At 34.4% G+C, this 14,016-nt stretch overlaps 1 protein-coding gene across 7 annotated transcripts in view; it reads right to left on the bottom strand.

Moving 5' to 3' along the window:
- The window catches only part of LEKR1 (leucine, glutamate and lysine rich 1), a 186,479-nt gene that overhangs the window by 159,717 nt on the left and 12,746 nt on the right, over positions 1-14,016 (bottom strand). For 3 of the 7 annotated variants that reach the window (XM_025879929.2, XM_025879922.2, XM_073898216.1), the window contains exon 3: positions 12,027-12,241. The exons of 2 other annotated variants lie outside the window; for them this stretch is intronic. In XM_025879929.2, coding sequence (XP_025735714.1) covers positions 12,027-12,241 — 215 coding nt within the window. Of the gene's footprint in view, positions 1-5,804; positions 5,838-12,026; positions 12,242-14,016 lie in introns of all 7 variants that reach the window. 2 more of the 7 variants (XM_073898234.1, XM_073898240.1) reach the window with 2 other exon arrangements.

Consider the following 14,016-nt stretch of genomic DNA (forward strand, 5'->3'; position numbering starts at 1 on the left):
AAAAAAAACAGCAAAAATAAATAAATAAACAAATAGTGCTGGAGCAACTGAACATTTATAGGCAAGAAATGAACTTCGACCTAAGTGCCACACCTCATAAAAAAAAAACGAAGACAAAATGAATCATGTTCTTAAGTGTAAAATATCAAAACTTTTAGAAAAAAAAACATAGAGGAAAATCTCTAGGATCTATGGTCAGGCAAAGAGTCCTTAGGCTTGACAAAAGCATGATCTATAGAAAGAAAAACTGATACCTTATATCTCATCAAAAGTAAAAAGTTTTGTTCTGCAAAAGACCTTGAGAAGAGGATAAAAAGACTGGGAGATAATATTTACAAACCACATATCCTGAAAAGAACTAGTATTGAGAGTACATAAAAAATTCTCAAAACCCAACACTAAAAAACTCAACATTTCAACTAGAAAATGGGCAAAAGATATTGACATTTCACCAAAGAGAATATACAGATAACAAATGAGCACACTATTAAGGACTGAATATGTCCCTCCAAAATTTGTATGTTGAAGCCCTAACTCCCAATGTGACCATATCTGGAGACGGGCCTTTAGGGCGGTAATTAAAATTAAATGACATAATGAGGGTGGGGTCCTAATCTCATAGCACTGGTATCCATATAAGAAGATGAGGAAACACCAGAGATCTCTCTCTTCAAATGTACAGAGAAGAGGTCATATGGGGACACAGCGTGCAAGTAGCTATCTAAAAGTCAGGAAAAGAGGCCTTGTCAGAAATCAAGCACTTTGATCTTGGACTTCTAGCCTCCAAAACTGTGAGAAAATAAATTTCTGTTGTCAAAGCCACACAGTCTGTAGTATTTTGTTGTGGCAGCCCTGGCAAACTAATACACACATGAAAAGATATTTAACATCACAAGCCATTAAGGAAATGCAAATTAAAACCATGATGACATCCCATTACACACCTATCAGAATAGCTAAAATAAAGAATAGTTGACATCAAATGCTGGTGAGGATGTGGAAAAACTGGATGACTCATATATTCCTGGTGAAAATATAAAATGGTACAACCACACTGGAACACTATTTGGAAGTTGCTTATAAAACCAAACATGCAAAATAAAATAAAATAAAAAATAAAACCAAACATGCAATTACCCTACAATCCAACAACTGCACTCTGAACATTTATCTCAGAGAAACAAAACTCATGTTCACACAAAAATCTGTATATACATATTCATAGCAGCTTCCTTTGTAACAGGAAAAAGCTGAAAATAACCAAGATGCTCTTTAGTGAATGATTGATATAAATCAAAATGTGGTACATCAATACAATGTAATACTACTCAGCAATAAACAGGAATGAACTATTAATACACACAACTTAGATGCATCTCCAAAGAATTATGCTGAATGAAAAGGCTATCCCAAAAGACTCATATTCTATGATTCCATCTATATGACATTCTTGAAAGGACAAAATTATAGAAATGGTGGTTGCCAAGGTCATGAATGGAGGTGGGAAAGGGTGATTGTAGCTATAGAGAGCAACATAAGGAATCCTGTGGTAATGAAACTGTCCTGCATCTTGACTACATCAATGTCAATATCCTCATTGTGATCTTATACTATAGTCTTACAAGCTGTTACCATCGCGGGAACTGGGTAAATAGTACACAGGATCTCCATTATTTTTTATACTGCATGTGAATCTATCATCTCAAAACTAAAGTTTAACGTAATAAATTCATTCAATTCTAAACACAAATATTTCTGACCAATAATCTGCCATTATTGGTTCTTGGATTCTCTGAAACACCCAGCTGTGATCAGTATGCTACTCTGTGATGAATAAAGGTAAAATGTACTACGTGTCATTCTGACCAGTTGGTGAGCACCATAAACTTAAACTAAGAGTTTCCAATAAGCTTAAAAATCAATAGAATAGGGCGCCTGGGTGGCTCAGTCGCTAAGCGTCTGCCTTTGGCTCAGGTCATGATCCCAGGGTCCTGGGATGGAGTCCCACATCGGGCTCCCTGCTCGGCAGGAAGCCTGCTTCTCCCTCTCCCACTCCCCCTGTTTGTGTTCCTACTCTCGCTCTCTCTCTCTCTGTCAAATAAATAAAATCTTTAAAAAAAAATCAATAGAATACCTGGTAGCTATAATAATGATATATTTAGCTATTTGGTATCAATCTGTCTGCACACATAGAATCTCCTTGTGGCTACTCAAATGAAGTCCTTTCCAGAGGAACTCTGAAGTAGACCTCCCAGAGGAGTCCCAAAAGATATTTCTGCCACAATGTCACATTGGCAGCTCCGTACTAGACTATGACAGATACCAAAGGAATTGATACAGAAATAATAGCATTAACGTATTATAACCAGAAAGTCAAGGTTAGGAAATGTTATTTGAAATCCATATGTTTTTAAGTTTTCAACTCTCATATTTTTCTGCTTATTTCCTTTGTCTACCATGTTCTGTTCTTCCCCTTGGTATGTCTACACTTTGATTCAGGTTTCATGAGACTTAATGAGTCCAGCTATAAACATTTATAGAACATGAAAAAAATAAAAATTTTTAAAGTATTAAGTCTTTTTTTTTTTTTTTTAAATGCCAGCGTAAGACTTCTGGTTTCCAGTCAGGAATGTAAGGAGCTTAGAAGTCAATATGCTACCCTAACGATGGGTAAAAAGTGAAAATGAACAGCTCTTGCTAGATCTCTCAGAGAAGTGAGGTCATAAGGCAAACCACTGCCCCCAAAACTGGAGACAAAGGTAGAGACAGAGAATTACAACTTCTCAGAGCAGAGCCCCAAGAGAAACCGCCATGGGAACCAATGCAAGGAAACAAAAACCTGAATCGTAACTGGCAGATGACTAGAAACTCACTGTGGACAAGTCTGAGAGATAAAAACTCTAGAGGAACCCCACATTTTTGTGAGTTTTACATCCAGGAGCCCTATTAGGTCCTCACAGTGAAGGTTAGAGAAAAATCCACTTGTGCCTCTGACAAAAAGTAAATATGTTGAAATATACCAGAGCTTTGTATTCTGTTTAACAAGGCCTGCTCTCAGGAGAAACTATCTTATCAGAGTTTAACCTGCTGGGGTTTTATCAGAGCTCAACTAACCTGGCAAAGGGAAATACCTAGCTCCATTCTAGCCATCCTGTCCCACGTAAGGGTGGGAGTAAGGAGGGGTAAGGCGCTGGCAACTGAGGAACATCTGTGAAGTTCACAATGCAGAGGCATAGGCTTACTACAAGACAGGCCCAATCACAGGACTATCCCCTCAACTCCCACCCACCACATTATCATTGCATTACTAAAGACCCATTTACCTAGTACATTATGTGCACCTTTCAAAAAATTGCATGGCATATTAAAAGGTAAAAAAAAAAAAAAGGCAGTTTGATGAGACTGAACAAGCATCAGAACCAGAGGCAGATATGACAGGAATGTTACAATCATCAGGCTAGTAATTTTTTTAAACTATGGCTAATATGAAAAGAGGTTTAATTGAAAAAGTAGACAACATGAAAGATCACATGGATAAGTAAGCAGAGAGATGAAACTTCGAAGAAAGAATCAGAAAGAAATGTTAGAGATCAAAAACACTGTAACAAAATGAAGAATGCTTTTAATGGGCTTATTAGTAGACTAGACATCATTTAGGAAAGAATCTCGGAGCTTGAGGATTTGACAATAGAACTGAAAAGCTTCTAAAACTGAAATGCAAGGGGAAAAAATGAAAAAAAAAAAAGAATATCCAAGAACTTTGGAACAACTATAAAAGGTGTAACATACACATAACAAGAAAAAAGAAGAAGTAAAGGAAAAGAAATATTTGAAATGATGACTGAGATTTTTTTCCAAATTAACGCCAGACACAAAACCACGGATCCAGGAACCTTAGAGAATACCAAACAGGATAAATGCCACTCCCCCTAAAAAAACCTCCACACTTAGGTATATCATCTCTAAACTACAGAAAACCATCACTAAAGAAAAAAATCTTGATAGACCGCCAGAGGATAAAAACACCTTACCTACAGAGGAACGAAGATAAGATTTATATCCAACTTCTCCTCAGAAATCATGCAAGCAAAAAAAAAAAGAGTGGCGTGAAATATTTGACGTTTGAGAGAAAAAAAATTAATCTAAAATTCTGTACCCTGTAAAATTATCCTTCCAAAGTGAAGGAGAAATAAGACTTTCTCATACAAACAAAAATTGAGGGAATTTGTTGCCAGTCAACCTGCTTCGCAAGAAATGTTAAAAGACGTTCTTCAGAAAAAAGTAAAAGAATACAGAACAGAAACTCAGGTCAGCATAAAGAAAGGAAGAGCATCAGAGAAGGAATAAGTGAAGGTAAAATAAAAACTTTTCTTTATTTTTAGTCTAATAAGTAACAATTCATTCAAACTAATAATTGAGTAGTAATGTATTTGATTATGTATACTTTTAAAAATATATATGAGTATTTATGTATGCTTACTTAAAAGTGAATTGAGGGCACCTGTGTGGCTCAGTCAGTTAAGCATCTGCCTTCGTGTCAGGTCATGATTCCAGGGTCCTGGGAAATTGCCCTGCATGGGGCTCCCTGCTCAGCAGGGAGTATGCTTCTCCCTCTGCCTCTGCCCCCACCCCCACTCGTGCTCACTCTCTCTCTCTCTCTCTCAAATAAAATCTTTTTAAAAAAATGAAATGAATGATAGAATGGTATAAGAAATAGGAGGAAGGAATCAGAAGTGTTTCATTATTATAAGGTATTTACACTGCCCATGAAGAAGCATAGTGTTATTTGAAAGTAGACTTGGATTAGCTACACACACACACACACACACACACACACACACACACACACACACACATATACATATAGTAAATTCTAGGGCAACAACTAAAAAAAGTTAAAAAAATAACGATATTCTAAGAGAACATGGAATTATATAAAATGCTCAAATCCACAAAAGGCAGAAAAAATGTGGAAGACAAAAATAAGAACAAAGAACAAGAGTATCAAAAATGGTAGATAACAATCATTACTTTGAATGTCAATGGTTGAAATCTATCAAGAGACCAAGATTGTCAGAGTGTATTGAAAAATAAAACCCAAGTATATGTTGTCAGCAAGAAACCCATTTTTAAATATAAAGATGCATTAGATTATAAATAGAGCAGTGGAGAAAGATATATCATGGTACACTAATAAAAAAAAAAAAGTGAGAATGTCCTTACTAGTTTCAGATAGAAAAGACTTCAGAGCAAAGACAGTTACCAGAGTTAAAAAGGGGTATTACATAATGATAAAGGGGTCAATACCCCCCAAAAATGTAATAATACTTAACAAGAGAGCCTAACAACAGAGCATCAAAATATGAGGCAAAAGCTTATAGAATTACAAGAAGAAATAGATAAATCCACAATTATAGTTGAAGACTTTATCAAAGATGGACAGATTCAGCATGTAGAAAATCAGTAAGGACATAGTTGAACTCAACAGCATCATCGATCAATGATATAATTGACATTTATGGACTACCTCATCCAAGAACAGAATATATATTTTTTTCAAGCTCACATGGAACATTCACCAAGACAGATCACATCCTGCACCATAAAACACATCTTAACAAATTTAAAAGAATAAAAATCATCGAATGTCTGTGCTTAGACCAAAAGGAAATTAAACTAGAAATCAAACAGAAGACCTCGGAAATCCCAAAATACTTGGAAATGAAAAAATAACCAATGGGTCACAGAAGAAATCACAAGAGAAGCTTAAAAATACTTTAGATAAAAATGAAAATACAACTTACTGAAATTTGTAGTATGCAAATCTATATGATCACCTGTGTAGAAAATATGAAAGAATCAACAAAAAACACCCAGAATAAGTGATTATAGCAAGGTTGCAAGATACAAGGTTAACATACAAAAGTCAATTTCCTATATACTATGAACACATGGAATTTGAAAAACAGATTACCATTTACATCAGTATCCCCCCACAAAATGAAATACTTAGGTATAACCCTAAAAAACTCTAACAAAATATGTACAAGATCTATATAAGAAAATGAAATGTAGATAATCCAGTTAAGAAATGGGCAGAAGACATGAATAGACATTTTTCCAAAGAAGACAAACAGATGGCCAACAGACACATGAAAAGATACTCAACATCACTCATCATCAGGGATATACAAATCAAAACCACGATGAGATACCACCTCACACCTGTCACAATGGCTAAACTAACAACACAGGAAACAACAGATATTGGTGAGGATGCAGAGAAGGGGAAGACCCTTACACTGTTAGTAAGAATGCAAACTGGTGCAGCCATTCTGGAAAATAGCATGGAAGTGCCTCAAAAAGTTAAAAACAGAAATACCCTACGGCCCAGCAACTGCACTACTAGGTATTTACCCAAAGGATACAAATTCAAAGGGGTACAGGCACCCTGATGTTTACAGCAGCAGCATTATCAATAATAACCAAACTATGGAGAGAGCCCAAGTGTCCATCGGCTGATGAATGGATAAAAATGTGGTATATATGTGTGTGTGTATATATATATATATATATATATATATATATATATATATATATAATGGAAGACTACTCAGCCATCAAAAAGAATGAAATTTTGCCATTTGCAATGATGTGGATAGAGCTAGATAGAGTGTATTATACTAAGTGAAAGCAGTCAGAGAAAGACAAATACCATATGATTTCACTCATATGTGGAATTTAAGAAACAAAACATATGGGAAGTGGGGAGAAAGAGAGAGAGGAAAACAAACCATAAGAAACTCTTAACAATAGAGAACAAACTGAGGGTTGATGCAGATAGGTGGGTAGGGGATGGGCTAAATAGGGGATGGGTAATAAGAAGGGCACTTGTGATGAGCTCTGTGTGTTATATGTAAGTGATGAATCACTACATTCTAAATATTACACTATATGTTAACTAACTAAAATTTAAATAAAAATTTGAAAAAAAGAAAAAAGAAAACAAAGAACTAAATAAATAGAGAGATATTCCATGTTTTGGATAGGAAGACTCAATATCGTCAAGGTATCAATTCTTCCCAACTTGATGTATAGATTTAATTCAATATCAATTAAAATTCCACAAATTATTTTGTGGATATGAAAACATGGATTCGAAGTTTACATGGAGAGACAAAAGACCCAGAATAGCCAACTCAATATTGAAGGAGAAAAAAAATTTAGACTAACACTACCTGGCTTCAAGATTTACTATAAAGCTACAATAATTAAAACAATGTAGTACTGGTAAAAGAACAAAGAGATTAATGGAACAGAATAGACAGTCCAGAAACAGATCTACATAAATACAGTCAACTGCTCTTTGACAAAGGAGCAAAGGCAACACAATGGAGCAAAGATAATCTCTCTAACATATGGTGCTGAAAGTAACCATAAGATATCCACATGCAAAAAAACAAATAAACAAACAATAAAAACAGACCTTACAACTTTCAAAAATTAACTCAAATGTATCATGGACCTAAATATAAAATATAAAACTAAAAAATAACAGGAGAAAAATTAGATAACCTTGGGTATGGTGAGAACTTTTTTAGATACAACACCAAAGGCAAGTTTCATAAAAGAAACAATAAGATGGACTTCATTAAATTTAAAAATATCTGCTCTGCTAAAGAGAATGTCAACAGAATTAAAGACAAGCCAAAGACTTGGAGAAATACTTGCAAAAGACACATACAATAAAGAACTCTTATCCAAAATATGCAAAGAACTCTTAACAATAAGAAAACAATCAATCTCATTTAAAAATGGGCAAAAGGGCTGGGGAGCCCTGGTGGCACAGCTGGTTAAGCATCTTGGTTTTCACTCAGGTCAAGATCTCAGGGTCATGAGATAGAGCCCCACGTTGGGCTCTGAGCTCAGTGTGGAGTCTGCTTAAGACTCTCTCCCTCTCCCTTTGCCCCTCCTGCTCATGCGCTCTCTCTCTCACACATAAACAAATAAATCTTTTTTAAACAATGTGGGGCGCCTGGGTGGCGCAGTCAGTTAAGCATCTGACTCTTGGTTTCAGCCCAGGTTGTGATCTCAAGGTCCTGATATCAAGGCCTGAGTTGGGCTCCACATTTAGCATGGAGTCTGCTTGAGATTCCCTCTCCTTCCCCCTACCCCTGCCACTCATGTTCTCTCTCTCTAAAATAAATAAATTTTTTTTAAAAAATGGGCAAAAGATCTGAACAAACATGCCATCAAAGATGAACAGATAACAAGCTTTTGAAAAGATGTTCAACATCATATGTCATCAGGGAAATGAAAATTAAAATGACGAGATACTACTACACACCTATTAGAATGGCCAAAATCGAAAACACCAACACCACCAACTTCTGGTGAGGATGTGGTAACAGAACTCTCATTCATTGCTGCCAGGAAAGCAAAGTGATAGAGCCACTGTGGAAGACAATTTGGCAGTTTCTTACAAAATTATACATACTCTTACCATATGATCCAGCAATCACACTCTTGGGTATTTATCCAAAAGAGTTGAAAATGTAGGTCCATACAAAAACCTGCACACGAATATTTATGGAAGCTTTATTCATAATTGCCAAAACTTGGAAGCAACCAAGATGTCCTTCAGAAGGTGAAAGGAGAAATAAACTGTGGTATAACCAGACAATGGAATATTACTCGATGCTAAAAAGAAATAAGCTGTCAAGCCATGAAAAGACATGCAGGAAACTTAAATGCTTATTACTAAGTAAAAGAACCTGAAAAGGCTACATATTGTATGATTCCAACTATATGACATTCTAGAAAAAAACAAAACTATGAAGACAGCAAATGGATCAGTGGCTGCCAGTCCTTAAAAGGGAGGGAAGGATGAACAGGCACAGAGGATTTTTATCCTCATGAATGGGATGAGTGTCCTTCTAAAAGAGACCTTGGAGAGCTCCCCTGCCTCTTCTACCTTGTAAGGATACAGCAAGACAGCTATCTATGAATCAAGAAGGGGTGGAAGGAGCTACCCTTCCAAATACACCAGCACCTTGATCTTGGACTTCCAGCCTCCAGAGCTGTGAAAAATAAATAAATAATGTTGTTTATAACCACCCAGTGTATGGTTAATGCTGAAAAGCAAAGTTCTACTGAAGATGTTATTGCAACCATGCTGGTCAAATCAAGTAAATGTACACTGGACTATGCCACGGAGTGATAATTATGACACTGCTGACATCTGGATAAAATTTTTTTAAACTGGCATGATACTGACACTGACACAAAATCTTGGAATTAGAAAAGGGTCTTTCAGAGTGATTATTTCTCCATAGTATCTCTAAGAAAATTTACTCTTGAAATAGTTTCCATGAAATAAAACTAAAAATGATGAAAACATCTTTAAAATTCTTGTTTTAAGAGGAGTCTTCCACAAAGTGGAGAGAAACCACGGGCCATTTACTGCCAGCTGCACTGTGAACCTGGAGATGCTTCTAGACTTTTTCAGATCTTATTTTTCTTCATTTATAAAATTCTGGCATTGGACCAAATGAACTTGTTATATTTGCCCAAATGGACTAAGACATCAATAGCATAAAACAGAGAGTCCAGAAATAGACTAGAATAGAAATTAATAGGTAGCATTTCAAACCAAGGGAGAAAGAATGAAAGATATAATGAATAATATTGGGATAACAAGCCATACATTTAGAAAACAAAAATAAACATGAAATTATAAATCCACCAGACAAAAATTAATTCCAAATAGATTAAAAAGGTAACTAAAACATCAATGCTATAAAAGTTTTAAATATATGTTGGTTTTTCAACTTGCCTGAATCTAGGTTAGTGTTAATCAGGTGAGTTTCTGTTGTTCATAACCAAAAGAACTTGACACAGAACTCTGACCAGAATTTAGCATAGAATATTAAAAAAAATCAATGCAGAAAAAACACAATAAACAAAAAGATACGCAACCATGAGAAAATATTAGCAACATATATAAACAAAGTATAATGTCCATGTTATATTAAAATCTCCTATAAGTAAAGAAAACTAAACAACCCAATAGAAATTTGGACAACAGATATGAACAAGTAATTAACAGAGGAAGAAATATAAATGTCTAATAAACATATGAAAAAATGTTCAACCTCATTAGCAATAAAGAAACACAAATTAAACACCCATGAAGTAACTTTTTTCACTCAAGAAAAAAGCAAAAATTTGTTGAGGCGCCTGGGTGACTCAGTCGGTTAAGCATCCAAGTCTTGAGTTTGGCTCAGGTTGTGATCTCAGGGTCATGAGATCAAGCCCTGTGTCAGGCTCCACACTGGGCATGGAGCCTGCGTGGGATTCTCTCTCTTCCTCTACGTCTGCCCCTCCCCCTCTTAAGAAAAGTAAAATCTGAAAAACTCTAATATTAACGACAAGTAGGAAAATGGCCACTTTATAAACTATTGGCCAAATATAAATTAACACTATCTTCTCAAAGGACAATTTGGTACAACATTTATTAGAATTTTAAATTGACTTTTCCTTTCTTTCAGCAATTTCACTTCTAGGAATTTATCCCACAGAAAACATACATACATGAGAATATAAATATAGGTACTATCTGTAGTAAGTATTGGAAATAATCTAAATGTCGAAAAGAAAAATGGTTAAGTAAATTATGGTATATTCTTGGTAAAGAAAATGTTGTAACAGTTAAAAACAAGATAGATCTATATGTATTAACATGGAACAACTTTCAATATATATAAATTAAGTGGCAAAAGTCACAGAATGACATATTGAATATATTGCTTATATTTAAAACCAGTCTATCAAAAGATGAAGATTTTTAAATTATACATCTTATATAATACATTAGATATCTTAAAGAAATATATCTATAATAAAGGTAAAGGCATCTAGAAAGATATACACCAAACCATTAAAAGCGGTTTTATCTCCAGTAAGAAGAAATCAGAATAAAAAGGGAATTCCTTGCCTTTTCTTCTATCTACTTCTTTTACTTTGTGTGTTTACATATGACTTATATAATTCAATATATTATTAAAGAAAGTAAAATGTAAATATAGCAAGCAAAAGAATTTCTGCTCTGACAGGCAAAAACCCTCCAACTCTAAAATTTTAAACTAAATACTTCAAACTTTTTATTTTTCCACTCAAATATTACAAAATACTTTAGTACTCAGATTTGAAATTGAAGAAACTGTAACAAAATTTTCTTAGTAAAGGTCTAAGAAATATCGGGCTCAATGGAGGTTTAATGTATAAAAATGTATAATAAAATGTAATTGAAGTTCTTAATCCTAAGAGATTTAACAAAGTTTCTACTTTTACAAAGACATATTCATTACATTCATTAAATTAAAGATTTACTAACATCAACTGTTGATACTTTAAATGGAGAAATAATCATTAATAAGAAAAAGGAAAAGCCATAAAATACCAGCAAAAACCCTTCTATAGAAGTGTCTGTATAAATCCACTGAAGTGTTTTTAGGCAGACTAAATTGCTGATTAGATTCAACAGCATTAAGAACTCATTCTTCAATTTTATTCCAATTTCAGTGATTTAGAATCATATACCGATTTTAACATTTTGGCATCCTTTTCAAAACATGAAAACCTTATTCTATAAATCTAAATATTTGAGGCCATTTAAAAACAAATGTTAAGTATCAAAAACTACCAAAATTCACCTGGTTTTTGATAGACAAATCTTCCTAATGATAAAATTAGGATATATATCTGGGGAAAAATAAAACTTGACCCATCTCAACATATAATTACTGAATTAACTGATTTCTAATTATTCAAATAGTAAATACATGTCTCAAAGAAATGTTCAAACTATAATAATATGTTTAATAATTATTAATGATAAAATGAACTCAAATATATTAAAGTGTAACTGATTTAGAGAAATTCTAGAAAAACATTCAAAGTCTATTTATTTCCTGTACTTTTCTTTCAAACTAAATAAATGACAGGAGAGAATAACAGACTCCAACCTTTCTGTTTTGGATTCACTGTCAATTCTGTACTGTTCAAAATCTTGACTAAGAGACTGTAGCTTTTCTTGAAGTCTCTTTTCACGGTCTACGCTTCCTTGATAAAATTTCATCTCTTTTTCCATCACTTTCACTTTTTCTTCCATAGCCTTAAACTCATGAAGAATAAGATAGCTGACTCCACAGTACTTACAAACTTTTTCTTCAGGAGACATCTAGAAAACAGACATACATACATACAGACAGACATACATAAATTAAAATGATATTTTTTAAATTCTGAAAAGCAAAGTTCTCTACTGAAGATGTTACTGCAACCATGCTGGTCAAATCAAGTATGCCACGGAGTGATAATTATGACACTGCTTACATCTGGATAAAATTTTTAAAACTGGCATGATACTGACACTGACACAAAATCTTGGAATTAGAAAAGGGTCTTTCAGAGTGATTATTTCTCCATAGTATCTCTAAGAAAAATTTACTCTTGAAATAGTTTCCATGAGATAAAACTAAAAATGATGAAAATATCTTTAAAATTCTTGTTTTAAGAGGAGTCTTCCACGAAGTGGAGAGAAACCACGGGCCTTTTACTGCCAGCTGCACTGTGAACCTGGAGATGCTTCTAGGCTTTTTCAGATCTTATTTTTCTTCATTTATAAAATTCTGGCATTGGACCAAATGAACCCTTAAGTTCCTGTTCAGTTTTAACATTGTATGCTTTTTACAGAATTTAACAGAATTTATGCTAGAATTCTGTCATAAAACCACAAATCGCAAAAACATTTTGAACCTAACATCTTCTCTCCCAGTGCTTCTCCTTTCACATAGGTATGGTAGATACCTATGGTAGATTTTATAGACAGGGAAATGGCAACCACTTAAGTTGAATAACCAGCTGATACATGGAGACATTGGGATTAAACCCAAGTCTATCTAAACCCAGCACCTACGCCTGTAACCATTTGTGTCATATTTATCTGCCATGTGAAGGTCAGCTAAATCATCTTCCTTCCTTCACATAAAATGTTCGTATATCTCTGGTCAACATAAGGGCAGTGAAAAATGGAATTTTAGCAAAGTCAAGAGAGAGGTAATTCTTTTTTCTGTCTCAAGTATATAAATGTTCTTCAAGTAGACTCTACTCTACTTGTCCTGCTATTCACAAAGGATGAGAGACAGCTTCATTAAATATTTGCTCCAGGGTACTAAAATGAAAGCAACACTTTTAAGTGTTACTTTTAATGCAACCTCCCTCAAGATTGTAGAAACTGCTCCCTTAACTAAGAGTGACACCACCTCATCTGCCTATCAATGCCATTACACAAGAGTCAGATGAAACAAACTAGTAACAAATTTTTACATAGTAACATTTTGTTCATCTAAAGTTCAATAATAAAAATTTCAAATTAAAAAACATAATACTATGGGATACGGACAAATGACAACATCAATCATCTAACTGCCAGCAATACCAAAATTACAGATTTGTAAAACAACAAGTTTGGAGGAAATCATAAAGATAACTTGGTTCAAGCTCTGGATGGGTTCATAAAGTCTACTCCACTCTAGTAAGTCATTATCCTGACTATTTCAACATCCCAAATGATGGGAAACTACTTTGTAAAGCAGCCTGTTTATCTTCTGATGGCTCTGTCTCCCAGGAAATTCTTTCTCATGTTGACCCCAGATCTGCCTCCCTGGAATATCCACTGGTCCTAGACCTCCTAGGAACCATGTGGAACAACCCTAGAGCTCTTTCTAATATTTAAAAACAGCTTTCAGGAACACTCCATATCTTTCTTCTCCAGGTCAACACTTCCAGATCCCTTAGCTGTTTCCCATATAACATGGTTTTGAATTTCTTCCTTATTCTAAATAATTTCCTCTGAACTTGTTCCAGTGTTCTATATATGTCTCAAAGTATGGTGCCCAGAATTTAATACTCCAGTGTAGTTGGTCTCACTGAACAGAATAAGAGAGGGCTCAA

Source organism: Callorhinus ursinus, unplaced genomic scaffold (assembly GCF_003265705.2).
Source record: "Callorhinus ursinus isolate GAN/ISIS: 27379988/994484 unplaced genomic scaffold, GSC_fseal_2.0 scaffold1, whole genome shotgun sequence".
Taxonomy (NCBI): Eukaryota; Metazoa; Chordata; class Mammalia; order Carnivora; family Otariidae; genus Callorhinus; species Callorhinus ursinus.